We start from the raw sequence: 27,809 nt of genomic DNA, 5'->3' as shown, positions 1-27,809 counted from the left end.
GTGCTGAATAGAATGGATATTCCTGTCTGTGTATCTTTTTGTAACTTAAGGTTTTGCCTAGAGGGATTCTCTGTTTTGAATCTAATTACTCTGTAAGGTATTTACCATCCTGATTTTACAGAGGTGATTCTTTTTATTGTTACTTCTTTTTTACTGTTACTTCTATTAAAATTCTTCTTTTCAAGAATTGAATGCTTTTTTCCATTGTTCTTAAGATCCAAGGGTTTGGGTCTGTGGTCACCTATGCAAACTGGTGAAGATTTTTATCAAACCTTCCCCAGGAAGTGGGGTGCAAGGGTTGGGAGGATTTTGGGGGAAAGACGTTTCCAAACAACACTTTCCTAATAAAATAAACCCAGATAAACGTTTGGTGGTGGCAGTGGAAGTCCAAGGGCAAAGGGTAAAATAGTTTGTACCTTGGGGAAGTTTTAACCTATGCCTGTAAAAGTAAGCTTAGGAGGTTTTCATGCAGGTCCCCACATCTGTACCCTAGAGTTCAGAGTGGGGAAGGAACCTTGACAATAAAGTATTTTATGGAAAAAATAAAATTTAGTTTCTTTAAAATTTTTACAAATGAACCATTTGTCCAAAGTGGAATAAAATGCCCCACCTCATTCCACAAGATGTTGCTAAACTAATACTACCTAGCTTTTGTTCCTTCTCCCATTTTCTATTCACTGCCTGCATCTACTCTTTCTGCAGTAATGCTTGACTGGCATGAGTACCACTCTCAGTGATCTTTCTAGGACATAGAGTGCTGCTATACTTATGTCACATGAATTGTCTTTTTCCATTCCTTTTCAAAGATCATAGAATCATAGAATCATAGAATATCAGGGTTGGAAGGGACCCCAGAAGGTCATCTAGTCCAACCCCCTGCTCAAAGCAGGACCAATTCCCAGTTAAATCATCCCAGCCAGGGCTTTGTCAAGCCTGACCTTAAAAACCTCTAAGGAAGGAAGGAGGGAAGGAAGGAAGATCCAACAACATAAGATGACTTTTTGTAATATTTGTAATTTTTCAGTGCAGTAATGCATTGTCTGTGACTTAATAAACATGTGAGAGCTTTAGGACTAACCAGATCAAATTGCACGCCTTTTAATTTACTAACTCAAGCTTTAACATTGACCTACAGTAGTTACATCCTTGCATCCTTCAGTTTAACCATAAAAGAACAAAATCTGTGTAGCTTTGTCTCAGAAGCCTGAATGGCTTTCAAGATTGTGTCCTGTGAAAGCAAAGTTGCTCCAGTGGATGCAGGCTTTCCAGCTTTGGAAGTGTCTTTGCATGCCTTGGAAGAGAGAGATCTCAAATGTCTCATTAGATTGTCTTTACTGACGTCAGAGTTGGCTTTGCTGAGGTCAGAATCCGAAGTCCGGAGCCCTTCCAACAGCCCTAGTTCTAGCTGCTTCTCACGTAGTTGTCAGTGCTATCAGGAATCATGTTGTGGACACATCTGTGCCGGAGAGAATACTCCAAGTTAAACAACTGAAGAGCTGCCAAACATGACTGAGGAAATCAATAGAAGGAGTTTCATTGGAAAAAAATAAGTGTAATGCTCTTATGAGTTGCTACCGTCTTGTGCCACTCTGACTTCTGATCCAAGTTATTACTAGTAGAAATAAAGACCGGTTCCCTATATGAACATCATGTATACTCCATGCACCAACAAATCAGGGCAAGTGATCAGCAAGCAAGCACACCCCTTTTCTTGTCTGGGCTTCCCAATAATCTGCTATAGGGTTTGATTAGCTGCACTCCCCCCCTGTATATACTGTTTGAAAACTGAATGCTGAGGAAGAAAGATGATAATAGTTTGCGGGATACCTGAATTTATTAAAAGGATTGATCTTATTCTGTAGTCTTTTGAGTAATCTTTCTACTGAATAGTCTACAGTATATCTGAGTGTTTTCTTTATGAACAGATTTTCAGGAGATTCTAATGTTAATTTACAGTAATTTTGGACACATAATTGGGTTTGAATTCTAATTTTAAAATATAGCATTCTAGGACTAATTGCTACTTTACTACAAGAGGTTGGCTTGATGTGACATTTTAACATGCTACTTTCTTTTTTTTAAAAGATTCTTCTTGCTGGAGCAGTAAGAATTGCTGATAAAATTGAATCTGGTAAAACATCAGTTGTTGTACACTGCAGTGACGGCTGGGATCGTACAGCCCAGCTCACATCTTTAGCCATGCTCATGTTGGACAGCTATTACAGGACTATCAAAGGATTTGAAGCTCTTATAGAAAAAGAGTGGATAAGTTTTGGACATAGGTTTGCAATGGTAAGTTGAAAGAATTAATAAAATTATCTCCTTCAAAGCTTTTTTTTTGATCAGGTGGCTTGTCACTGTATTTTGCAACATTTAGAATAATGTTCCTGCGGTATGTGAAGAAAGAGAAATATGAGTGATTTAGTGTTCCGTTGATGTGAAAATGCTTTGTGTGAACTATTAATACACAACAATTTCTAATATAAAGTTTACAAGAGGGGCAGAGTTTGAGCCAATAGCACAAGACAAATGTCGAGACATTTCTGGAGGAGGGGAGGATTGCAGAGCATGGTGAAAAACTTACAGGAACAGATCTTACTTGAGGAAAATGAAAAGGAGAAAGCTATGGCTGTCATGTAGGTAAAAATCACAAAAGTCATCATCCCACAGCCACAGTGTTTAAAGAAAGAAAAAAAAAATAGCTTGAGCTGGAATATTACAAGATTGTGGTGCTGTATGTGGGCTTCTGAACTAGAGAGGTAGCTGTCGTAACATTTAGTTATGGTGAGTGGGTATGGAATAGTCATAGTTTCTGCACAGTCCTCGTAACTACCTTTCGGTTAAAGTTAGTTGATCCAGCATAATATGCCAGATTCACTGAATCCATTCTGCTGTGGAAATGAAGTGGAGGATATATCTCCTGCAGTTCTGAACTATTTATTCTTTCCTCATATGTAGGAAGAAGCAGATATCCTTATGTTGAGTCTTTGAATCAACAAGATCATTTGGGGTTTAATGGGATGTACACTTTAAAAATAAGTTTAATGTCACTCAGACCACTGGAAAATGTGTGAATTTCGTGGACTGGGTGCTCTTCCTATTCTGCCAGACTATAGGACTATATTTGTGAATGTATTTTGGTGGGGGTTTTTAGTTATAGGAAGGGTGGAGTTTAGCTTGAAGAAAGGTGTGCTGATCACAGTCCTTTTCAAGAACCTGCCTAAGATCTTTGCAGAACTTGTGTTATTGGTTACTGCTTTTAAATGGATTTGACTGAAATGAAAGCATCTGTTTTTCAGCGAGTAGGTCATGGAGCTGATGACCATGCTGATGCAGTCAGGTCTCCCATTTTCCTTCAGTTCCTTGATTGTGTTTGGCAAATGACGAAGCAGGTAAGAAAATTTAATCGGATGTTCATGGGGATGTCTTCCTCCTCTTTATTGAAACTCTGATCCATAGGGGAGGCCCTGTTTTCCTTAAATGTGCACAATTTTAAATTTTGGTTAAAGAATTTTAACTGTGGGTAGGCTACTGAATACACTGGAGGAAGAACAAACCCATTAATTCATGCACAGTTAGTACTGCTTTTTCATGTAGAAGAGATGTGAGATGGGCTAGTGTAGAAATACCGACGTGAAGCCAATGGCCAGGCATTTCTTTGTGTTCTGAATAGACTGTTTAACGTGCATTTCTGCAAATTGAAGCACTGAATTGTCTCAAAGCATTTTAAATTGAAAAATGAATAAGATTAATGACTTTCTTTTTTGAACCTATCCTCCTTAAAGTTTAGTTTTTCCAGTGGTTAGAAACAGATGTGACTAGACCACTGTATATTATGTAGGGTCTTGCAAGCTGAGCATTCAGTTTATTAGTAAGCAGAGATGTAATTCTGTAAATTGTGTTTAAAGTGAAAACTAATATAGAGTCAAATGGCTTTTTACCCAGCTGTTTTTAACCTAATTAAATAAGCAGTGATGACAAATTCAAAAGTTAGATTTTCTTTAAATAAATAAATATGCACAGTGGTCTACCCTGACAGTTCAGTGAAAGTAGAGAGATTCTAGAAGAAAATCTTTCTCAGAATTCTTTGATTAAAGTCAGAAGTAATAGGACAAAGTACCTTTGTTGCTGTTTCACCAATCATTCGGTGTATGTTCACAAGAGATTATCTGTATTTTAAAAATGGCACAAATACAATCTGATTGTGAATCAGGGAGGACTACTTTTCTAGTTGTCTCAAAAACATGCTTGCATAGTTAAGTGTGTGTAATAATATTTCCTAATTTACATATACTCCAATATTTACCTGCTCAAATATGCTTTCCTCCTTCCACCACTAGCTTTAGATCACAGTTGGGAGAAGATCCTTTTTGAAGGGGGTAGTACTTAGGGTATCAAAATGTGACGGTCCTCACAAAATTTTACAGGTTCATTATCGTGAAGACCTATCATAGGCCTAGTTTTCCTCTTACTTACACTTCCATGGGAAATAAATTTTAATATAGAATCTCTTGTAGGATCTTCCATTCTTCTATTCTGCTGGGCTTGACTGGGGCTGCTAAATCAAGTTGTCCAAACTAAGGCCTTGCTTCCAAGTAAATCTAAAATGTTTTACCCCTGAAGTATAGTAGACATCTGCCTCTCTTTCCTCCTGTAACAATACTCTACAAAGAAACTGTTCCTGCAAGACCACCTTCTGGAACATATGGGGGGTGGGGACGCGCGGGAGTGTAAGGTGGAATTAAGAACTTTCTATCCCAGGAGCCCTCCTCCCCTGTCCCTTGTTCCCCCAAATCCTCCATTCCGATTCTGCTTATCTTTTTGAAAAGGCTTCTTGTAAATTCATTGGCATCAAAGTTTCATAAAATGTTTGATTAAGACTTCCTGCTAGAGAATTTCCCACTCTTTGTATACACGTATATTTCGGTATTAATATGCTATAGCAGTAGGGTTGGAAAAACATTTAAAACTTTGTCTCTGCCTCTGAGAAAAGCCAAGAGCAACTACCCAGCAGAAAAAACTCAGTTCTAAACATCTGGAAGGAACAAAAATCCTTCAGGGAGCCACTTAATTCAGAACAGCCTTCTCTATTTTTGTGATCTCCGTTGTTGCCTCCTAGTTTTTGCTATAAACTGTTTAGTTCCCCTCTAGTAAAAGGACTATGTAACAGTTTGCAAATTTACATCTGGGCAAAATCTGAATCCAGCCTGAGTTCTGAATTTCCTGAACAGCCATGGCATTGAAAAAATATTAAGGCTGTAACAGGCAAAAATGAACATATTCATAAAAAAGTCTTATTCACATATTTTTTTCCTTTCTAGTGGACTGCACCACATGTACGTTTTTGAAACATGCACTTTTGGTGAGACGAGAGAATTTCTAGTTTCCCAGTAAGATGTGAATTCCTGAATAGCTCCAGAATCTTAACAATGAACCTCAATCCTTAGCAGCTATACATTTTCCCATGTTTTCCTAGCCTTGATGACACGCAAATAGAATAATATAGAACTTGAGATAAATGATGCTGGCTCTTAATAAAGAACATATGCTTTAAGTGAGGGGTTCTCAACCTTTTCCCTTCCAAGCCCCCCCCCCCCCAACACGCTATAAAAACTCCATGGCCAACCTGTGCCACAAAAACTGTTTTTCTGCATATAAAAGCCTGGGCTAGTACTATGGCGTAGCAAGCAGTGCAATTGCCCAGGGCCTGTCGCCACAGGGGGGTCCACACCCCAGAGACCCCTGCAAAGCTCAGTTGCTCAGGCTTCGGCTTCAGTCCCAGGGGGCAGGGCGGTGAAGCTTCAGCCTCCATGGGTCAGTGGAGCCTCCTGGACTCTGGTCCCCATGGGGCTCCAGGGCTTTAGTCCTGGGTCCTAGCGAGTCTGATGCTAGTCCTGCTTGGCGGAACCCCTGAAACCTCTTTGCAGCCCCCAGTTAAGCACTGCTGCTTTAAGTGATTCTAATAATCATGACTGACACAAACTTTAAATCGGAAAGTCCTCCTGTAATCTGTAGTTGTTCAAGGGAGATGAAACAACTAATACTATGAAGTAGCCTGTAAATCTGCTTGGAATCACTGCAGTTCCAATAATATCTTGCCACGTCTAATATTCAGCAGCCCAAATATAAGCAAAATACATTCAAGTGGGTATGAAGATAATGTCCCTCTATGTGGTAACAACCAGGACTTGTCTCTAGCCAGAGATGCACTTTTCATTAATCTTAACAACATACTCTCTTGGGATGTACAGTGCTCAAGCAGATTGTCTCAATCCACTTCCAGGAGAGTGAGAACTAAATCAGTTAGTGTTCCAGCTTAAAATATTACTGCAGTGCAGGGCAGGCCTATTAATCACAACATTTAACAGCAAGCTTCTTTTGTGGGCTTCAGAATCAACTTCAATTCAGCATCATCAGTCACCTTAAATTGAGAAATTTTCTGTAGCTTTCTTCACATAGCTCACTTAGTGAAATAAATAATGAAGTCCAACAGCACCAGATGACAGATTCTAATGGACTGGATATTTTCTCAGAATTAGTGGATTGGAGGGAAATGAAATTTTCACTTGGGGAATTTTTCCATCTGAATCCTCAAGCAGACACTAATGAGCTTGGGAAATTGAGAGCTAAGAATTTTTAGGTCAGTGATTTTTCGGCAACAGGAATAGAAGCTTTACAGTCTAGGTACATCAGCTTTCCAACAGAGATGGGGTTCTATCCAGAGATGGGGTTTCAATAGTACTATCACTTTTAAATAATTAGTCACAGTGCCATCACTGGCTTATGGAATTTTGAATATGCTTCACTGAATCTTACTAGCTGCCATGTCAGTATTCATCTGATTAGTATGGACCCATCACAGCTTAGAACCCTTATGTGACAGTGATGACTCTGTGATGACAGGGCTCATTAAATGCTTTCAGTTAAAGAGAATTCCTTCACGGGATGCTTTGTCTTGAAAGCTGTTTCTATATCTCACTTTGAACCTTTGCACGCTACCTTTATTCATCTGTATCTCGCTGCTGCTATGGGAAGGTGGGGACTGGGTGAGTTCAGGGAACCCGTGGATTTTATTCATGCCTCAGTTTTTCCAGACCAGTTTACTTGAGCTTTTTAAAGTTTATATCAATATTTTCTACACAACACAGCCCTATCACTAACATGGTTAAATGGAACTAGGATCTTAATTCCATTTGTTTAAAGGCAAAGCATTTCTTAAAATCCAGAGACTTCTGTTATTTATAAACCTAAATGGTCTATGTCGTCCAACTCCTCACTTTCAAAATAAATAAAAATTTTCCTTTATAAATCATAGATAAGGCTGAGAGAGTCTTTTTCGATCATTTAGTTTGTGCCCAGTCACAATTGCTGGGTTAGTCCTCTAAGCTAAATCCATAAGTGGGTAACAGACTTTGTAGTCAAGTCCAGCCCCATGCACTGGGGCAGGATAAGGAAACCAAGACCATCCCTGACAGGTGTTTGTCCAACCTGTTCTTAAAAACCTGCAATGATGATGATTCCACAGCTTCTCTTGGAAGCTGATTCCAGAGGTTAATTACCTTTCTAGTTAGAAAGCTTTTCCTAATATCTAACGTAAATCTCCCTTGCTACAGATTAAGCCAGTTATTTCTTGTCCTGCCTTCAGTGGACATGAAGAATAATTGATTACTGTCCTCTTTGTAACAGCCCTTAACATATTTGAAGACTGTTGTCAGGTCCCCACCTCGGTGGTCTTTTGTTAAGATCAAATATATCTAGTTTTTTTAACCTTTCCCCATAGGTCAGGTTTTCTGAACCCATTTATCAGTTCAGTTGCTTTCCTCTGGGCTCTCTCCAGTTTGTTCACATCTAAAGTGTGACACCCCCCCGCCCTCCCCAAGAACTGCAGATACTGTACTGTGCCAGTTGAGTTCTCACCAGTGCTGTGTAGAGTTTGACAGTTATTTCACGTCTTATATACAATGCTCCAAATTATATTAGTCTTTTTTGCAACTGCCTCTTGTTAATTCATATTCAATTTGTGATCCACTCTAACACCCAGATCCTTTGCAGCACTACTATCAGCTAGCCAATTATTCCCCATTTTGTAATGTGTATTTGATTTTTTTCTTCCTCGATGTAGTACTTTTATCTTTTGTTGAATTTCATCTTGTTGATTTCAGAAGAATTTTCTAATTTGTCAATGTAATTTGGAATTCTAATCCTGTTCTCCAAAGTGCTTGCAACCCTTCACAACTTGGTGAACTCACAAATTTTGTAAACATATTCACCACTCCCTTATCTAAGTCACTAATGAAAATATTGAATAGTACGAGACCCAAGGCTGACCCTGGGAGACCCCTGTAGATTTGCCCTGCCTGTTTGATACTGAACCATTGATAACTACTCTTTGAATATGGTCTTTCGATCAGTTTTGCACCCACCTTATAGTAATTTAATCTGGGCCCAATTTCCCTAGTTTACTTATGAGAATGTTGAGGGACTCTGTTGAAAGCCTTACTAAAATCAAGATATATCACCTCTACTGCTTCCCCCCATCCACTAGGCCACCAACCCTGTCAAAGAAGCAAATTAGGTTAGTTTGGCATGATTTATTCTTGACAAATCTATTTTGGCTATTTCTTATAACCCTGTTGTTCTCTAAATGCTTACAAACTGATTGTTTAATAATTTGTTCCAGTATCTTTCCAGGTACCAACATTAGGCTGCCTGGTCTATAATTACCCAGGTCCCCGTTGTTCTCCTTTTTAAAGATAGGTACTACATTTTGCCTTCTTTAGTCCTCTGGGAACTCATCCATCCTTAATAAATTCTTGAAGGTAGTTGCTAACAGTTCCGAGATTGCTTCAGTTAGTTCCTTAGGTACCCTAGGATGAATTCCATCAGGCCCTGCTGACCTGAATACATCTAACTTATCTAAATATTCTTTAACTCATTCTTTCCCTATTTTGGTTTGCGTTCCTTCCCCCTTGTTGTTAATATTAATTGTGTTTGAGTATCTGGTCACCACCTTTGTAGTGAAGACTGAAGCAAAATAGACATTACACACTCAGACTTCTTGATGTTATTAGCCCTCCTTCCCTGTTAAGTAAAGGACCTACACTTCTCTTTGTCTTTCTCTTGCTACTAATGTATTTATAGGAACTTCTTATTGCCTTTGACAGCCCTTGCTAGGTGTAACTCATTTTGTGCCCTAGCCTTTCTGATTTTGTCCCTACATGCTCGTGCTGTTCTTTTGTACTCCTTAGCAATTTGCCCAGGTTTCCACTTTTTGATTCCTTTTTGATTTATAGGTCATTACAGAGCTCCTGATGGAGCCATATTTTGGCCTCTTGCTGCTCTTCCTGTCTTTCCTTTGCATTGGGATAGTTTATAGTTGTGCCTTTAAAATGTTTCTCTTTGAAACAAAAAAGGAAAAGAAACTTGGAATGTTGCTTGCTCCATGTCTTAAATACTCACTTCAGCTTCCTGCACAGTATGAAGCTAGAAAGCTACCATTTGAGACTCTGCAAAGACTTCTCATTATTGAGATGATGCTTTTTTCATAGAAGAATAAACCACTCTTTTAAAAAAAATTTTCTTCTCCTGTTTAAAAAGTATTTTCCTTTCTCTGTAATTATTTGAATCCATCCCCATACTGTCTAGGGGCAGAATTACTTTGTCCTATGGACGGGGCAGTTGTGGACAGTCACAGAATACTTAATCTGGTTATTGAGAGAATCCTTTCTCATTTGAATAAATACCAGCCTTTGTAGTTTTATTTATTATTTCAATTTGTAGGGCTCCTAAAATTGCAGGTGTCTTGGATTTTTGTTTCATAATTCTTAAACTTTCTGTAATTTTATACGCATACATACATATATGGTTGTTGGTACTTTAAAACCTCTAGTTAGTTATGAAGAAAGTATGTAATGGTGAATATTGACATAATACTACTTTCATTCCAGATGTGAGGGATTTACATTCTAATATGAAAAGGAAGATGGATTAGAGGATTATTCTACATAGTGGATAATAAACTTGAGGGGAGAATTAGGGGACAATGTAAACTGGGTGGAATGAGAAGGGAGTGTTTTTAAATACGTATTTACTATTAAACACGTTGTACATGCAACAATCTTAACTGTTCAATTTATTGTACATTAGTTTAGTAAATAAAGCTCTTAAATGCCCAAAGTGTTTGTTTTTTTAAGATGGCATCCTGTAACAAAAATAACTTGATGCAATGTTTGCAGGACACTGCCAGTCAGGGCTTCTTGGTCCTGTTGCTGGGTGTCACTGTTAACGTTAGCAGATCACTCCATACCTCTGTCTCAATTAACCTCTGTTAAAACAATAGCTATAATAATGCTTACTTTAGAATATTAGTAAAGTGTCATTAGATTTTGCAATGAAAAGCACTATCTAAGTACAATAGAGATGATCAAAATTGCTTAGCATTTCTTAAGATTGTCAATAGATGTAAACCCCACTTTTCGAAAAAATCATCCTTTTCTTGTGAATTTCTTGGTGGTTATCTTATTTATAAGGTTGCTTCTCTTTACTATGGATAACAAAAGTTTAAAATAATTCTAATACATAAAAATCTATACTTTTTTAAAGTTTCCTGCAGCCTTTGAATTCAATGAACTGTTTCTGATCACCATTTTGGATCACCTTTATAGTTGTCTCTTTGGGACTTTTTTATACAACTGTGAACAAGAACGATTGAAAGAGGTAAGTTCTACACTTGCTACTGTTTGACATGTTGATTTCATGCAGAGGTGCTTTGAGTATGAGACAAGAACATTTGAGCCTGTGTTTTAGTGGAATTTGTTGTTATCTAAACCTCTAGAGCTGGCCTGAAAATGAATTTAATGTTATAGATATGAGAAATATGTTCCAAACAGCCCCATAACCAGAAGAAGGGCCACTCTACACCATAGTTGAATTAAAACATTTTTCTAATTATGTCAGGCTCTACACCTTCCACCTCACTGTAGATCATGAACTGCTGTTCCAGATGATGTCCCAGTTCATGCACAAACCTCTAAAACACTTCTTACCAAAATCTTGGCCATCTGTAGAGGAGTTCTATGGTTGATGCAACGTTACCAGTACACTGCAGTCTGGAGCATCATTTGAAGCAGGATTTGATTATTGATGATGGAACATGAGGTTGAAGGATGGAAGAGAATTTAAAATATTTTGGTATTAGGGAGGTTAGCACTTTCACTCTGAAGCACTTTGCACCTTCTATAATATGCTTCATCCAGTCTCAAAGTATTATTACTATGCTGAAAATGTACATTTGTGGTTGGCCTTCTCCTCTCCGTCACACTTCATGCTTTCAGTAAAATAATTAACTGTCCCTTAGTGTTTGTGTTTAGCTTTGGTATTTTTCTGGGTTGGCTGTCTTATCTAGTACAACAAATTGCATGCATACACCACAAGATGGAGCTAAATAATACATTCTTAGCGAGTACGTGATTAACAGACAGTTTTCTTTCACAAATGGATAATTGGATGCAGCTCCCTTTAAAAAAAAAAAAAGAGAGAGAGAGAGCAATTTAACACACAGCTGTAGTAGAAACAGATGCTTTATAGTATTGAAAGAGTATAAAATTGCAAGATAAAACTGATAAAGTTTCAGAATATGAATTCTTGATTTTATGGTTTTATTGTGATTTTTTTATTATTATATAGTTTTTTAAAAGTGCAGATAAAGCTAAAACTGGACACTTAATTAAAAGTACAATATTTAGATGGCTGTAAGCAGACAGTGGAAGAAATAGATGACACTCACTTTCCTCAAATACTGTTCCGGTTATTTCAAAGGATACATGCTTCTCTTCACTGATTTCTAGTTAATTTAATTTTGTCACATTTTGGGTTGGTCAGTGTGTTGTTATGAATATGACCAGCTATGGTTATCACTGCAGGGTTATAAACAGTGTAACACTGATCAGCTCAGAAAGCAAAATAGCCCCCAAATATACTAGAATCTTCATTCTGCTCCTGAACAGTTTTGTAGAGAAATGACAATCTTGCAACTATGATTAAGTCTTACAGCTGTTCAGTGACATGGATATTGGAAATGTTCTGAGCACTTACTGAATTGTAGTAAATAAAGTTGCCACTAGCTTCCCTGCCCAGTTAGTGCAGTAACTAGTCTGACTTTTTGGAAAAAAATTTTCCCCAAGGATAACAAAAGGAAATCTCAACAAATTAAATTAATGTGCCTTTAAATAAATATTGTGTATCAAATAGTTCTTGGAACAAAAGAACATTACTATGCTAAAATGTAAAGATTTTGAATTACATACATTAGAACGTCAGAGTTACAAACTGACCAGTCAACCAGACACCTCATTTAGAACTGGAAGTACACAATCAGACTGCAGCAGAGACAAAGGAAAAAAAAAAAAAGCAAATACAGTACAGTAACTGTGTTCAACATAAACTACTAAAAAAAATGAAGGGAAAAGCTGTATTAAGTCAATGTTCAGTTGTAAACTTTTGAAAAAATAATCATAACATTTCGTTCAGAGTTACGAACAACCTCCATTCCCAAGGTGTTCATAACTCTGAGGTTCTACTGTATACTAAATGGCATTCTTTTTATTTATTCAGGAGATAAGTACAAAGACTGTATCTTTATGGTCCTACATTAACAGTCAACTAGATGAATTTACTAATCCTTTCTATGTGAACTATGAAAACCACGTCCTGTATCCTGTTGCCAGTCTGAACCATTTGGAACTGTGGGTAAATTACTATGTCAGATGGAATCCAAGAATGAGGCCACAGGTATGGGTTCTTTCAGTTAGCTGCTTTTGCCTTAAAGTGAACTGAGCAAACAGACTTTGAAAAGTTTTTAATTAATTAAAGTTTTTAATTTTGAATGGTCTCCTATCTGAATGATAGAGTAGTGCTCTAAAATACGAGGTGGTGGTGTTTATAAAACCTTACTGTCTCGCTGTTTTCATCAAAATCATAAGTGGAATGAACTATGGAAGAGGAGAGTTGCAGTATTCTTTTACTGAAGATTACTGATTCTTCTTTTGCTCCTGGACTGTTTTCCATGGCATGACAAATATCTCAAAATGTTCCACTTTGCTTGTTATGATGATGCTCAGGAGATTATTGCAAACACACGCACACGCAAACCTCTGTGCCTTATGTTTTCCAATATAATCATCAAAGTCCAAACATATGCAACAGCTTCTCATGTTAATAAACATAGTGGACTGCGTAATCACAATTTACCAAGATCACCTTTTCTATATTTGGTCAGTATAGTTTCAGATCCTGTTAGCCTGTCAGTAGAAAAGATCATCCCCATTTTTATTTAATGGACCTTATGTCTTCTTCAGAGATAAAAAATAAAATGTGATGTTCTTAGGGGATCACTGAAGATATTAAAAGAATGGACCTTTCCAACTACTGGTACGTTGGTTTAGTTTAGTGACTCTTCACATGATTCTTTCTTTTGTCCTGTTTTATGCTAGAATAAGAGAAAATAAAGTATTTAACATTAACAGGGAGCCCACTGAGGGGTAGTAGTTGTACAAGGCGACTTCATAAGTTCATCTATCAAACTGCAAAAAAAAATCTTCTTTAATCAAGTGGGAAATGTTTGTAGTGTTTTGGAAGTCCACTGAAAAGAGAAATGATCCAATATGTGGGTGTAATTGAGGATGAAGGCCAGCCCTTTAGCATGTGTAGGAAGGGGTGTTTGAACCCCTTGATGTGTCCATCAACTAATTAATCTTTTTGGTAAGAAGAGAAACTCACAAGAATTAAAGGGCAGTATTTGAATCAGTCAATATGTCAGTTAATGCATCTTTAGTTTTTCTGAATTACGGAGACTTGGATTTTCAAAAGGGCCTGTGGGTGTTAGGCACCTAACTTCCATTGACTTTCACTGGGAGTTGGTTATACAATTACCTTGGGCTCTTATTTGACAATTCCAGAATGAATCTGTTGTAAAATAGTAACTTTCTATAACCATTTTCTTCTTACTCCATTCTTGACCATCTCTGAATATCTGTTAATTGTCAGCTATTCTCTGCTTTGAAGCTACAGGATTCCAACTAAAGCCTGAACATATTGGAAGACAGTGCATGTTTAAAAATCACAACCAGCCAGGGTATTTAGAGTTTATAGAGATTGTGTTCTGTGAACAAGGGGCTACTTATAACTTACTATAGCAAGTGGTGGCTGAGTGCACCAAGGATTGGCAACACTAATTTGATATTATAGTAGTACCAACAACTTCAATAGTAGGATTATGGCCCCATTGTGTCAGGGTCTGTGCAGTTGGGGACAAACAGTGCCAGCCACAGAGAGTTCACAGTCTATGTGTATGACAATGCAGTGGGTGGATGGAATGGACAAATGGGGACATCTTTTGCTGGGAACCTTCTCACTAAATTGTGTTGCAGTAAGTCAGACACTTCTTTGTTCTTGAGCAAAAACCTGTTGCTCCAAATTGAAATTGGGTTGCTTTTAATCCTAAAAACAATTGATACTTCCTCATCCCAACAAAATCAGGTGGCTCATACTGCTTGGTCCTAGAACATTGAATCTGTTGATGAAGAAGAGAATTTCAGAATTATTCTTTCCTCCCTGAATTGGAAAGATTGCCATTTGTACTCAACTTGTGGGAGACCTGCTCGTACATTCTAGGTACTCTATTCTTTCTAGGCTTACCTGCTGCTTTTCACTTCCAAATGCCTCCATGCCAACCCACAATAGGTAGGATAATGCAACCTCCTGGAAAATGCTCTCAGAATTCTCCAATTGAGGTCAGGTCCCTCCTTTTTTCTACTTATTTTTATAGTACTTTTCAAATTAGCTTGGTACATTTCTGGTTTTCAGCTATCTAGCATCTGTAAGTATCCCTTTCTTGGACCCCTCTTGGCTAGATTTTTGTATTTCAGAAGACAGGGCAAATCCTTTAGAAAGACCGTTCTTCCTAGAACATGGCTTCTGTAGATGTAGTATTTCAAGGCATGAACCTTTGTCAGTCATGTCTGCAGGTCATGATTAAAGCCTTGAAACCTTTGAACTGCAAGCCCTACACTGCTGTATGAAAAAGGATTTATTTTGGTCATGAAAATTCCATAATTCCTAATTTTCTATTAGGATGTACTTTAAAGTTTCATTTTGTCACTAGCTAGTATCATCCATTTGTATTTAGGTTGTGACTGTATCTTCTCTTCCAAAAGCAGGATTTTTCTCTAAGGCCAGCTTCCTTTTATGCCTTCTACTATAGCCACCTTATCCCTCCCTCTGGGAACTGTAACAACTTTCTGAATTGTTAATATTTGTCAGCTTTACTTTTCTCGATGACTTTTCTGCAGGCTGTGTTCTTCTGGAAGCGAGGCTGTTATGAATAAAGCAGGCATCTTGAGATCCCTAAGCTATTAATTTGTTCAAATAAGTAGTTTTGCAAGTTTGTTCATCTTCTTATTTTTATTTGTTTAAGCCCTTGGTCCAAATACAAAAGTGACAGTGTTTGTAAACATAGGCATTCAAATTAGATGGTGAAATGTATACTGTGTGCTTGTTATAACAAATCTATCCCCTAGCACTTCTATACTAGAAGCATAGGAGACAGAACTAATCCAGTATGACAACTCATTTGTTCCTATCAGTATGTTTTTACTGAGAGCCCTCGATGTACTTAATTTTGTACAAAATGCAAAAGGTAACACTCTCTCTGAGAGAGAGCTTGTGTTGTAGGCAAAGCCGCTGGTGCTGCCTAAAGTCAGGATTGCCCGACACTTCCCACTATGGGAGGCTGTATTTAGTTGCTTACAGCTTTGCTAAAATGTAAACGTTTGGGCTGAAATTTCTGATATTCTGCATCTATCACCGATTGCATTTTTCCCAGTGCAACCTTTGTGTCTCTGCAGCCTTCATTTGGCCCTTTGTGGGTATGTATTATCATAGTGTGATCATATTATTAAATGCTACTTTTTCTACAGCACCGTACCTCATTGAGTGCATAGGATGGACCTGCTCTGGGAATGCTCAGGGTTGTATAGTGAGAGACGGTTTGTTTGTTTGTAGGTCGGCTACCTCATTTCTTACACTAGTTGAAAAGAGAAGGAGAAAGGGTGGTCTCATGGTTGAACTGGTGGAATTTTGTTGCCCTGGGGAATTTGAATCTGTCCTTGCCCCTGACGCAAACTTCCTATGTGATGCTGGGCATGTCACTTAAAATCAAACTTTTCATAGGTGGCCACTGATTATGTGTTTGTTGTTTTGTGGGTGCCTGGCTTGATACCCCAAGATCCTATTTGCAGAAGTGTTAAGCATTTACAGCTGCAACTGAAGTCAGTGGGAGCGGGAGCAGTGTGAACACAAAGTGCTATGGAATGCTAATTACTATGAAAAATCAGGCCCTAATAGGGTGACCAGGCAGCAAATGTGAAAAATTGGGAGAGGACGTGGGGGGTAATAGGAGCCTATATAAGAAAAAGACCCAAAAATTGGGACATCTGGTCACCCTGGGTCCTAAGCATCTCAAAGTGGGCATCCAAAATTAGTGGACACATTCAGCCTTAATCACTCTGTACCTCAGTTCCCTATCTGTAAAATGGGGATAGTTATACCACCACACTTCACAGGGGTGCTGTGAAAATAAATTCATTAATATTTGTGAAGCTCTTAGATACGTAGTGATGAGCACTACAGAAAAGTACAGGAGGAAGTGAATAATTCTGCCTCCCGAGTAGGGTTTGGATAGTGTACGGTAAATAAGACCTAAAATTGAACAGTGGCAAGCAAACAAAATATTGAACAACTGCTTATTTTGTGCACTGAATGAGGCATCGGTCCTATGGGAAAAATAATATGTGGTCATATAATTAAAGATGGTCATACTGCATATGCACAAGGGGGCTAAACTACCATCTCCTAACTTCCGGATTCTTGACTTTGTGACCCTAGTGTCATTTTGTCATAGTTTGTTAGATGTCATTCTAAACAGACTGTAGATTTAATCAATGAAGTTAACTTTTAGAGCAACACTTGCACTTATGCCTGCTCATGCCACACATAGCACTGAGCAAATGGTGTGCCATCTCCTTCACCCAGTGCTGCCAATTCATATAGGCATGCTCTGACTTGCAGCCCTCCTGCTGTTTTAGGCCCATGCCTCACTTGAGCAGACACTGTCAGTTCTAGATAACTTTGTAACTGGGCGTTAATACGTGCCCATAAAACACTGACCTACTGGTAAGTGCATTTGCACCCAGATGTGGCTCCAGAGGTGTAAGACTAATGCAGTAACACCTTCCTTCACTTGATCTTACCTTCCTTTCCATTTCTTCTTTTCTTTCCAACCGCTCCTTAAACTCTCTGCCACAGCTTTTAAATCTATACAGTAGTTTCCAAGAGCCGTATGTCAGTTTGCACAGACTAAGTTTCAGATTCACTAGTGACTACTTTTCACGTTGGCTTGGTGTAGTTGACACAACTTTATAAAAAGTCTGTTGTGTTGATTACTATTGAAAAATACTGCTCTCATCATGGTAGATGGACTTTACATGTGAGTATGTCGTTAGCGAGGATTTTAAAAGCAGCTCGATCAGACTTCCTGTTCTTTTGTGAAGAACAAAAAAATGAACTGAAAAACATTGTCTTCTTACAGCACGAAGAGTGTATTTTTGAAAAACTGACTGATATAGTCTGAATCAAGCGATGAATTTAAAGTAGTCATTTTCCTCTGCAGCCTTTCGTCCCTGTTGCTAAAATAGATAAAGTATGCTCATGGAAAGAAGAAAAAATGCATTCACAGCTGAACAATTTTCAAGTGAATGACTGTCCTTGAGCTAGTACAATAATGAACTAGATATCTATCCAATTAAGAACTGGTGGTACTGTAAGTGAATAGCTGTTATGACTTCTTTTAAACGACGCCTTGTGCTTACAAATATTGTTATCCAACAGTACTTCAAAATACTGAAGGATTTCATTTGAATGAAAAAATGAATGTCTATAAAGAAAATGGACGCAAAAACTTCAGGAGACCAAGATTTGACATGTTTAAGAAACAAAGTTCTCTTTTACATATGTACTTCAGTGGGGATGGCCCTTTGTTAACTGTGAAGTGGCTGTTCCTTTTGAGTTATTTTGTCTTCAGGACAGTAGACTCTCCTGGAGAATGTATGATGATGATTTTTTTTGAAAGGACACATGGTAATTAAAAGACAGTTAATAGAAATACCTAAATACTTTACTAATATTTTTCAATATAAGAAACAGCAGTGGAAATGAACACAGCTGTTAGTGGGATTGTGATTAGGAAGTTGGGAAGAGAGGTGGGCCACAAGACATTCTCTCTCTCTCTCTCTCTCTCAAGAGCGAATTCATGCTATTAAATAGTTGAAAACCCCTGGGTTAAGCAAACTTCTCCCTTATGTCGTAAGTCAAGTTTCCTTTTCCCCCTCCTACATCTTCAATGTTGCAAGTACATCCTTTGCCTTCCCCTTTGAATTGTCAGTCTGCATAGTGCTTTTAGATTTCATCGGTAACAAAGCATTTAGTACTGACATGTTATAAAGCCACTGCACGGTTGCAAGAGAAAATAGACGCACACCCCCAGGCAGGACAGCAAGAGGGAGATAATGGAACATGCGAGAAGGAAATGGAGTGGGTAGGGGGTACAGAATACTACAGGAGAAAAAGCAGCATCCTAGAGACATAGAAGGGTAGAGTAAGTCAATCATGACAGATAAGGGATATAGACAGCCTCTGAGGGCTTTGAGTGGGTGGAAGAGGAGAAATGGGAGTTAGGGAGGGGACAACAGCATACAGATTTATGACAAAAGGGCTGCCACTTGATTGCTGATGTCACATTATTGAAGGTAAAAAAAGAGCCTTCTGACTAACTTCTGTGGCTGTAGTGAAGCTTCAGGAAGTTCCCTGGACCAACCTTTATGGAGGCAATTAGCTCAATTAAGGGCTAAGGGCCAGTAGTCAATGGTGCTATGTCGACAAACACCAGCCAAAGATCTGGCCCTAAATCTCCACTACTTTGTACTGCTGGCCAACCCCTTCACATTGCCCTACTCTGCTTATCTTTTTAGATACTAAAGGTTTAATTGATGATTTTTTGGTAGTTTATCAGTTTCTAATGTTCTTTTCCTAAGAGTTTAGAATAATTCAAAAATCTGCTTTTATTTCTCATAAATGGTCAAATGAACAGTAAGTTCTTGGATCTGCTTCACACTTTGAAATATGTTAATATGTAATAAAGTAACTATGATATCTGTTAATTTCATTCTTAGTAAAATATTTTGATAAATCATGGAAGTGAAATTGAGAGTGATTTATCATTTGTTTCATCACTTGGGATATTTATTGGTACTAATGGCATTCATATATTTGTAGCTTAATCAAACTACAGAAAAAGGAAGTGCCCTCTTTTCTGCTCAAGAAGAGTTCTGGGACATCAGTCCACGGGAGATACCTTTCTTCTACCTTCGAAGAAGGATATGTTCTGTGTGTTCCCCCACAATGCCGCTGATACTGAGGGTGATGAACAAAATCAGACAGGCCTGGCCAAAGTTCTCCTAACAGTCGCTCAATCTCCCGAACGTTCCTCATCTCCTGTCACAGGATGTGGGTCGTGTGCCTCATCCCATCCTAGTGCTACTCCACCTCAGGATGTGGCTCCTTGATTGTTCATGGGGTTAGAATCCCCCTGCTCTATGGAAGAGCAACAGGAGTCACTGAATAGTAGAAAGAGGTCAACCGGTACTGCTTACCAGCAGAAATGGAAGAGATTCTTCCATTCGGGGGGTGATGTCGCTACCTCCTGCCTGATACTATGCTACTGTTACCTGCACACATTAGGGCACCCCACCTTTTCCCAGTCCATAGGGCTCCAGGCGTAACCCAGTTAATTTAGGCCCCCCCACCTTTTCCCAATTGGTAGGGCTCCAAGCGAAAAGCACCTACCCTTACCCAATCCGTAGGGCTCAGGGCCACCTGTACCCAATTCATAGGGCTCCGGGTGTAACTAACCTGGTTAATTTAAGTACCCACACCCTTTACCAATACGTAGGGCTCCGGGTGCATACTACTTCTGCAGATGTGCAGGACCTTTTACCAGTGAAAGAGCCTTACACAGTAATATCCTGATCCTCTATTAACAATTACCAAGCATACAATGAATAAACATTAAGCATACAATGCCATTCTCACCAATCCTGATCATGCAGGCGGACTTCCCCTGTTGGCCAGGCAAGATTGGTCTCGTCTGAGTCCTAGTTGCTGCATGTCAAGGTCGTGCAGAGGATTCTTAACAGCTCTGGTCTTAGGCTATGTCTTGTGGGTGAGTTCTTCTTCTTCCAGGTCTTTCCTTCTGCTTCTTCTTCTTCCCAGCTAGTCTCCTTCTTGGACCCCAGTTTATATAGTGAAACTTGTCCTGCTTAGCTATACCTTAACCAATCATTTTACTCAAATCTATCTAACATATTGTAACATAATTCTCCAACCAATTATATCCCACTATCCTAATTAACTTACACTGAGAAAAATTAATTATACAGCAGACAGAAACAATTAAACAATAGAGAAGTGGGGACCATAATGACAAAGCAATAAAGAAATGAGAATTTCACAACCACAACTATTGATAAGTGATTTCTTGACGGACAGAAACCTTTAACCAACTTAAGATCTGTTTCTTTATCTGGTGATAGTGGGTGCCATTAGGATGGGGTCTCCTTCTTAACAGCCTGGTTTAATGTAATTTAGATGAATGTGAGGATGTGACTTCTTGTTTTTCAGCTAATGGCTGCTGCTTGGGTGCTCTTTTAATCTGGCTGCAGACAAAGGCCTTATCCTTACACTACTCTCAGTTATCTTGGATTATCTGTTGGTTCTGAAGACATCAGGGGTCTCAGTTCAGTTAAGCTCCTTTTGGCCACAATATCAACCTTCCTTCTTCTTGTAAAAGGATCCTCCATTTTTGCTCACCTGGTATCAATTGGGTTTATTTAAGGGTTTGGAGAATCTCTACCCTCCACATTAGGGACCCTACCCCAATCTGGCACCTCAGGTTGGTACTCAGTTTCTTTACGTGACCTCCATTTGAACCAATGGCAGTCTGTCTTCTGCTCCATTTATATATGAAGACATTCTTTTTAGTAGCCATCACGTTGGCTTGTAGGGTTGAAGAAATGGATGCCTTGATGGCAGATCTCCCCCTTTATGTTATTCTTCAAGGACAGTGTCTTTACCTCCACACAGTGAATCCCTACCTAAGGGTCTGTCGGAATTCCACCTTCATTTTTTCCACCTCCATGTATTCATTTTCCAGTTTTCATGCCCTATATTTTAGAAGAGCACTGGACTTCTACCTAGTATTGAGAGAGTCACCTAAGTGCTTCATTTCCTTCACAGATAGATCCAAGTTGTCCTTGATCTCTGCTCAGAGACTATTGAGATGGATATCTGGATGTATTATCACTTGTTATGTGGATGCAAGCGTTCATCCTCCCCACCCCCCAAAGGTGATAGCACATTCAACCAAATCATAGGCAACATCTACAGCATTACTTAAGAATGTGCCCGTATCTGAGCTGTGTAGGGCTGCTATCTGGGCTTCAATATGTATGTTTTCAAAACATCACACCCTGATTTATGCTGCCAGATCCAATGCAACACTTGTTTCTGCAGTGGTATCTTCAGTTCTGGTCTCAATTTCGAAACTCCCTCCTCCATCTGTGGATTCTGCTTAGAAGTCACCTGAGGTGGAGCATCCAAAGGGACACTGCTCAAAGAAGTGGTAGTCACCTTGTGCAGTAACTATGGTTCTTCGAGATGTGTCCTCCTATGGGTGCTCCACGACCTGCCCTCCTTCCTCTCTGCTAGGGGACGTTTGGCAGGAGATGGAACTGAGGGCAGTTCACCCGCACACCCCTATAAAGTCTTTGTGTCTGGCATGCGGAGGCCTGGGGTGTATGCATGGGCTGAATGGACACTGCTAACTGAAAATCTCCAATCAAGGGCTTGAGAGGCACATGTGTGCCTAGGGAGACACATTTCTAAGACCTGCAGTTACTGCACAAAGTGAGTAACCTCTTCTGCCCATTACTGGAGCACCATCCCTTCTGTGCAGTGAATGAGGCAGGAAAATATTGGTGGGGAACAGTCTGTGGTAATGTAATTAAAGACTGTATCATACTGCATATGCGAGGGGGCCACAGTACAGTTGCACAGAAAACTTTAATCCTGGCATTACCTAACTTTTGAATGCTTGACTTCGTAACCATGTTCTTTGTCCATATTTTTTTGTGTATAATGTGAATATACGGTGCCTTAAGTGATGTGTTTTAAGTTTTGTAGACTTCATTATTGTGACTTTTACGTAATTTATTAATGTACCATCCTTTCAGATTGAAGCATGGAAGGGACAGGAAACTGTGCATGAGATTGTAAGGTGTTCTTTCCTAGTTTAGGTGTTGGGGAGGACAGAAAAGTAATACAGCCAGCATCCTCCCTTTTAAATGCTATACATAATGTCTGTATTCAGCAATGTTCACGCAGTGTGTCCTGCACAGATCTGTAGCAAGGTTCTACGAAGTCTGTTGTCTGAAACTGCTTTTCATGATTCTGGCTTGTTCAGTGGGACACCTAGGTGATATATGTGACAAGGTGTTCAAGTCTGTAAAAGAAAGATGTTGCACATTACAATGGTCCATGATTATGCTGTTCAGAAACCGGGCGTGCAAAGCCCCTGTGACCTAGGGCCCAGTGCAACACAACAGCTAAATCATTCTCTTATGGACCGGAGCTCTAGTGTAGGAAGAGTATCCACAAGGATGAACTCTGGTAGAACAGCAGGTTTTTTCTTATTGAAAAACGTAGTGGCCACTAGAAAAATATTCTTGCTGTCCATTAAATTGAGTTCCAATCTACATGCTGTGGTACAGCATCTCAGTGTTACTTGGCTGTGGAAGTTAATTGTTATAAATGTATTTCTAATATGCCAGGTCAAGAAACCGGTAGTGTGCAGTGACTGTCTGCCTTGTTGAAGGTTTGTGAAGACACCCTCTTTATGTTGACAGGTTTAGGTTGACATCCGATGCAGTGAGCTGTAGCTCACGAAAGCTCATGCTCAAATAAATTGGTTAGTCTCTAAGGTGCCACAAGTACTCCTTTTCCTCTTTATGTTGCAGTTGATATCCGCATGTACATGTGAGTGGAGGATGCTGACCTAGTGACTTCCAGGGTATCAGAAGTGGCATGAGCAAACTTCCTCTTTCCTGGACACAGCCCAGCTCTAGGAGTTTCATGCTTAACCCTGTAGCTCTGGAATCCTTTTTGAGCAGTAACTAGCAGTCAGGGATGAATGCCGTTCTCTCGAGCCAAACGTTTCATAGGTCTAGGCTACCCTATTACTTCTAACAGCCCTAGAGTTCCCCTCTGTTCTTCTGACAGCACTTACAGAATATCTGTCTTCCTTACTCTAGATAGTTGTAAATAGTTCACAGCTTGGTAAAGTACAGTGTAGACTAAGTCTGAAGTTTTGGCATTTTCCGGCTGTTTCATTATCGTTGTCGCACTTTGGAAGATCACCCTGGGCTTTGTCTAGGGCAGCAGATCTAGTGAGAAAAATGGGGTTAAAGGAGTGTTCCTCTTGCCCAGCTGTGTTCCACTGCTTCAAACAGACATGAAACAATGCCTTTCATAACTCTAAGAAAATCACTCCGCCAAAGACAGCGATGTCTTCAAGGTTCCCTTCAGAGGCCACTGAAAGGGCAAAAGACACCACTCCTGAACCTGCTTCTGTGAAAGGCTTCTCAGTGCATGAATCTGGGAGGCCTGCACAGACAAAAGCCTTTTTTCTACCTCTGTGATGATGACTGATGCTAAATCCCAGGCTGAGAGGCGTCGAATGCTTGTAAAGCTGCCCTGTACAAAACCATGGAAATATGTTCCATTGGCAAAGGATCCAATTTCTTTGAATGGAGCCAAGGAAAACACTAAGCTGGCTGTTCTCTGGAGCAACACATTAAAAAAAGGCCTTGTGTGATCAACTTCCCTGAAATCTGGAGGTCCTGAGAGGGACAGGACCTTCTCAGACTACAGCCAGTCACTCATGTGTGCAAAGCACTATGGGGCAACTTTGAGGGATATGGCCTCTCTTTTTGTAAATTCCATCTTTGGTATTGATTTGTGGACCAGTGTTTGTATTCTGGTGCAAAATGCTTTTCATTTATTTACTTTTTATTTTTATTTTTTTTTCAAATTCATATCACCGGAGAAGAGAGACTCCTGGTGAAGGCATTTCATACATTAATTGACAGTAATATTGGTAAAATTGATTAAAAGTACGGTATCAAAGTAACTTGCTTTTCCTTAGTCATCCTTTACTTCCCCCCCGCCCTTGTCTTTGGGTATCCCTTCAATAAATGTGTACAGCCTCCTGAATAGGGCCCCTACAAACTCAGTCATGATTGACTGGGGAGAGAGGGGAAGTTGACTAGAGTATTTATCATTTGAAATGTTAAATAAAGAAATAGTCACTCCAAATATTGAGATGTAATGAAATTTTAAGAAGCTTGGGGTTTCTTATGTCACAATAGAAGAAAATAGCAGATGTATTATTAACTGAGAAATTAAGTAATTATTATAATAAAAATAGGTCTCTTCTGTTAAACCACCAGATGCCAATTCATCAGAATCTTAAGGAGCTACTTGCCATCAGAGCTGAGCTTCAGAAGAAGGTGGAAGACTTGCAGCGTGAAGCTGCTACACGATCCATTTCTTCATCATCAGCTAGAGGGTCGTCATCTTCTCACTCAGCCTCACCGGTGCGCACTTCTGTCTGATGTGCAACAGCCATGTAAAACCATTCCTGTCAGATGATCAGCGTATATATGCTTTGAGGCGGGTGGAATATTTTCCCTGTCTCCCAAGGATTGTGAGTGACTTATAATTGCTATCAATCTACATGCCTTACTCTTTGTGTCTGTTTCTGTTATGATGAGGCCAAAAAGAGCTTCAGTAGTTGTGATGGTATTTTCTAAAGTTGGCAGTTCCCGTATGTGTTTTGACATCTCTTGCTAAATCATCAATTGTAAAATTAACTTTATTTTGAGCAACCAACAATTTAACCATCTTAAAAAGGAACCCATCTGTCAGTCAGATAATGTAAGATGCTTTTTGCTGCCTTGGGTACAGAGGCTGGTTGAGAAACCCAAATGAAATGCCATGTAATGTTTGTGCTGAATCAACATGGAGAGAAATTTACTGAATGGGAGCTCTTTATTTAATGCAGTACATTATTTTTATCTAGCGCAACTGCTAATATTCTTGGGGACATATATAAGTAATGCACTTTGAAACAGATTTTAAATTAAGTATTTTTCAGTGCAGCCAATTTTACATTTTGAGTAATTATGCCATTAAGAATGGATGGTAATGAAGGTAAACAGGATTTGCCAATTAATACACACCTACTGGTACTTGTATGATGTAATATATTTGGTAAAGCATGGATTTTAATTTTTTAATGCCTTTTTTTACAAGTTTAAATAAATCTTTTGACCGTTTATTGTCCTGTTTTACCCTCATCAATAAGGGGTAAGCTTAATCAGGTCTGTCTTGTACTCGGTAACTTGTTTTCTAGCAAGTGGTTACAATTTGGATTAGAACATCGAACCGTGTAAATTGTATAGTCTGTATAGTTCCACATATTTTAAGTGTGTCCTGTTAAATGTATACACACAAAATCCAATTTATGTACATGCATATGTGATGTTAAACATGCATACACTTGATTTGCATGTTATGGGTTCAGAAAATTGATCCAGCCTTTCCAAATGTTTTGGAAGATATAAACTGTTACAACTTCGATGTTTTTAAATAATAGGATCTTAATTGGTTTCCTTGAAATAATAAAGCCTGTTCGGTTGGGTTTTTTTTTTAAATGCTGTCAACATTTTCTGTTTTCAATCATTTATCCATATTGTATATAAAATCCTTATTTCTCATTTTTTTCCAATTCCCCCCCCCCCAAAAAAAAACCATTGTTGTTTCAGAACCGTCTGATCAATGCCATTAGTGACATGAAGCCTTTTAAAAAACAATTCTGCAGCTGCTTTCTCAGCAGGCGTGGAAGTAAAACGTGCTTGAAATTCCCCTTTATTTTTTCCTTCCTACTTGACCAACGTTTCACAAGAATCCCAAGCTCCTCCTTTGAGTAGTCAAGATATCATGACTTCACTTGCTGGTCTTGAACTGTATGATTCAAGTGCTGCTGGGAGGAATTAACCCTGTTTCTGAAGAATCGATTGGTTCTATGCAGTAGTTGTAGTTCTTAGTGGATAGCCATTGTCCAGCTCTGCTGGAAGGAGGACAAGAGACCCTGGATGTGGTTTAGGCTGCAACTTTATTCCTCACTGTCCAGGAGTACCTGGCAGATAAAATTGTACAGTGCAGGTAATTCCATACTTGTTTACACACAACCGGGAGGTGAGGGAAGGGCTGCTGGCAGCCCTCCCCCTTTATCCATCCAGGTCCCTAGCCAACCTGCTAGCCGCTCAGTTTAAGGCACCCTGCCTATACCCTGGGACATCAGCACCCCTGCCTCGAATTAGGTGGGGAGGGGGCTATAAAGGAGCAGGGGGTTAACTCCCTGCTATTCTAATCATCAGAGCCCTAACCTCCCTACCCTCACAGTTTCCACTCTAAATCCTGTACCAGTCCATTTTATCTGATGATGGGATCCCTTCCCTACAGAAAGAAAAGGACGACTCGGATGCATTCAGTGGCTGTAGCTCACGAAAGCTTATGCTCAAATAAATGTGCTAGTCTCTAAGGTGCCACAAGTCCTCCTTTTCTTTTTGTGGATACAGACTAACACGGCTGCTACTCTGAAACCTTCCCTACAGAGTGTCTGCACTGAACATGCACCACAAGGAGGCACCAGCAATTAGCTTGGCTGTGCAGTGGTCATTGTACTAAATATGCCGTTGTGCCACACTCCTTTTCCCCAGTTCTGTGCACTTCTGTACGTAACGATGCCATGTGTAACACAAACTGGTGAGTACTTCTTTTGCAAATGTGAGCTGTGTTGATAGAAGTTCTGTGTCCAGTCTTCTCAGTTCATTATACACAGTGTATGATGTTGCAATGTGTCCTGTTCATTTGTGATGGAAAAATTTTTATAATAGTTTATACACCTGAAGCAGAATGGTTCGAGAAGGACCAAGATGCCACATCTGTTAATCTAAATCGGGCCTTTCATAAGAGATCATTAAGATGGAAGATGGTTTTTATATAAAAACAACACTATAAAACAATATACCATCAGTGAATTTTATACAGTCAAAATATGTTGAGTTGTGAATTTAAACTCCTTGGTACTTCAAATTTAGCCTGGCGTTTTAACCGTCTACTGAAATAGAGCATGCTGTTTCTAAAATGAAACCTAAAGAAAGTAATTTGAAATTTTCTCTTTATTGGAGCTAGTGATCATGAAAGATTGTGCTCCATAATAACTGTAAAAGGGATAGTTGGAATAACTGTAGCACTTTCAGATATTAAACATTATATGCTCACAGCTACAATGTATGGATTCATTTTTATACAGAAAAGTGTCACTCATTCTTACAAATAGTCTGTATGTGCTACAGGTTTCAACATACCCAAGTGACCCTGTCATCGCAAGGATAACATGAGGGATCCTCCTGATACAATAGGAGTAATAAGCAAAATTGACTTTATGTAGACACTTAACTCAGTAGTTTTCAAACTGAGGCTTTTTTGTATTTCTGTTGGTCAAAGTGTGGTTTTGC

At 39.1% G+C, this 27,809-nt stretch overlaps 1 protein-coding gene across 4 annotated transcripts in view; it reads left to right on the top strand.

Annotated features, from left to right (window-relative positions):
* The window catches only part of MTMR1 (myotubularin related protein 1), a 51,294-nt gene extending 25,354 nt beyond the window's left edge, over positions 1 to 25,940 (top strand). For all 4 annotated transcript variants that reach the window (XM_084639988.1, XM_084639986.1, XM_084639987.1 and 1 more), the window contains 5 exons: positions 2,086 to 2,292; positions 3,300 to 3,392; positions 10,603 to 10,716; positions 12,613 to 12,789; positions 24,675 to 25,940. In XM_084639988.1, the coding sequence (XP_084496114.1) occupies positions 2,086 to 2,292; positions 3,300 to 3,392; positions 10,603 to 10,716; positions 12,613 to 12,789; positions 24,675 to 24,839 (756 nt within the window). In that variant the 3' untranslated portion in view covers positions 24,840 to 25,940. The remainder of the gene's footprint in view (positions 1 to 2,085; positions 2,293 to 3,299; positions 3,393 to 10,602; positions 10,717 to 12,612; positions 12,790 to 24,674) is intronic.
* Positions 25,941 to 27,809: the final 1,869 nt, after the last annotated feature.

This window comes from Lepidochelys olivacea, assembly GCF_965140295.1.
Source record: "Lepidochelys olivacea isolate rLepOli2 genome assembly, chromosome: 9".
Classification (NCBI taxonomy): Eukaryota; Metazoa; Chordata; order Testudines; family Cheloniidae; genus Lepidochelys; species Lepidochelys olivacea.
This window is presented reverse-complemented; position numbering and strand designations above follow the sequence as displayed.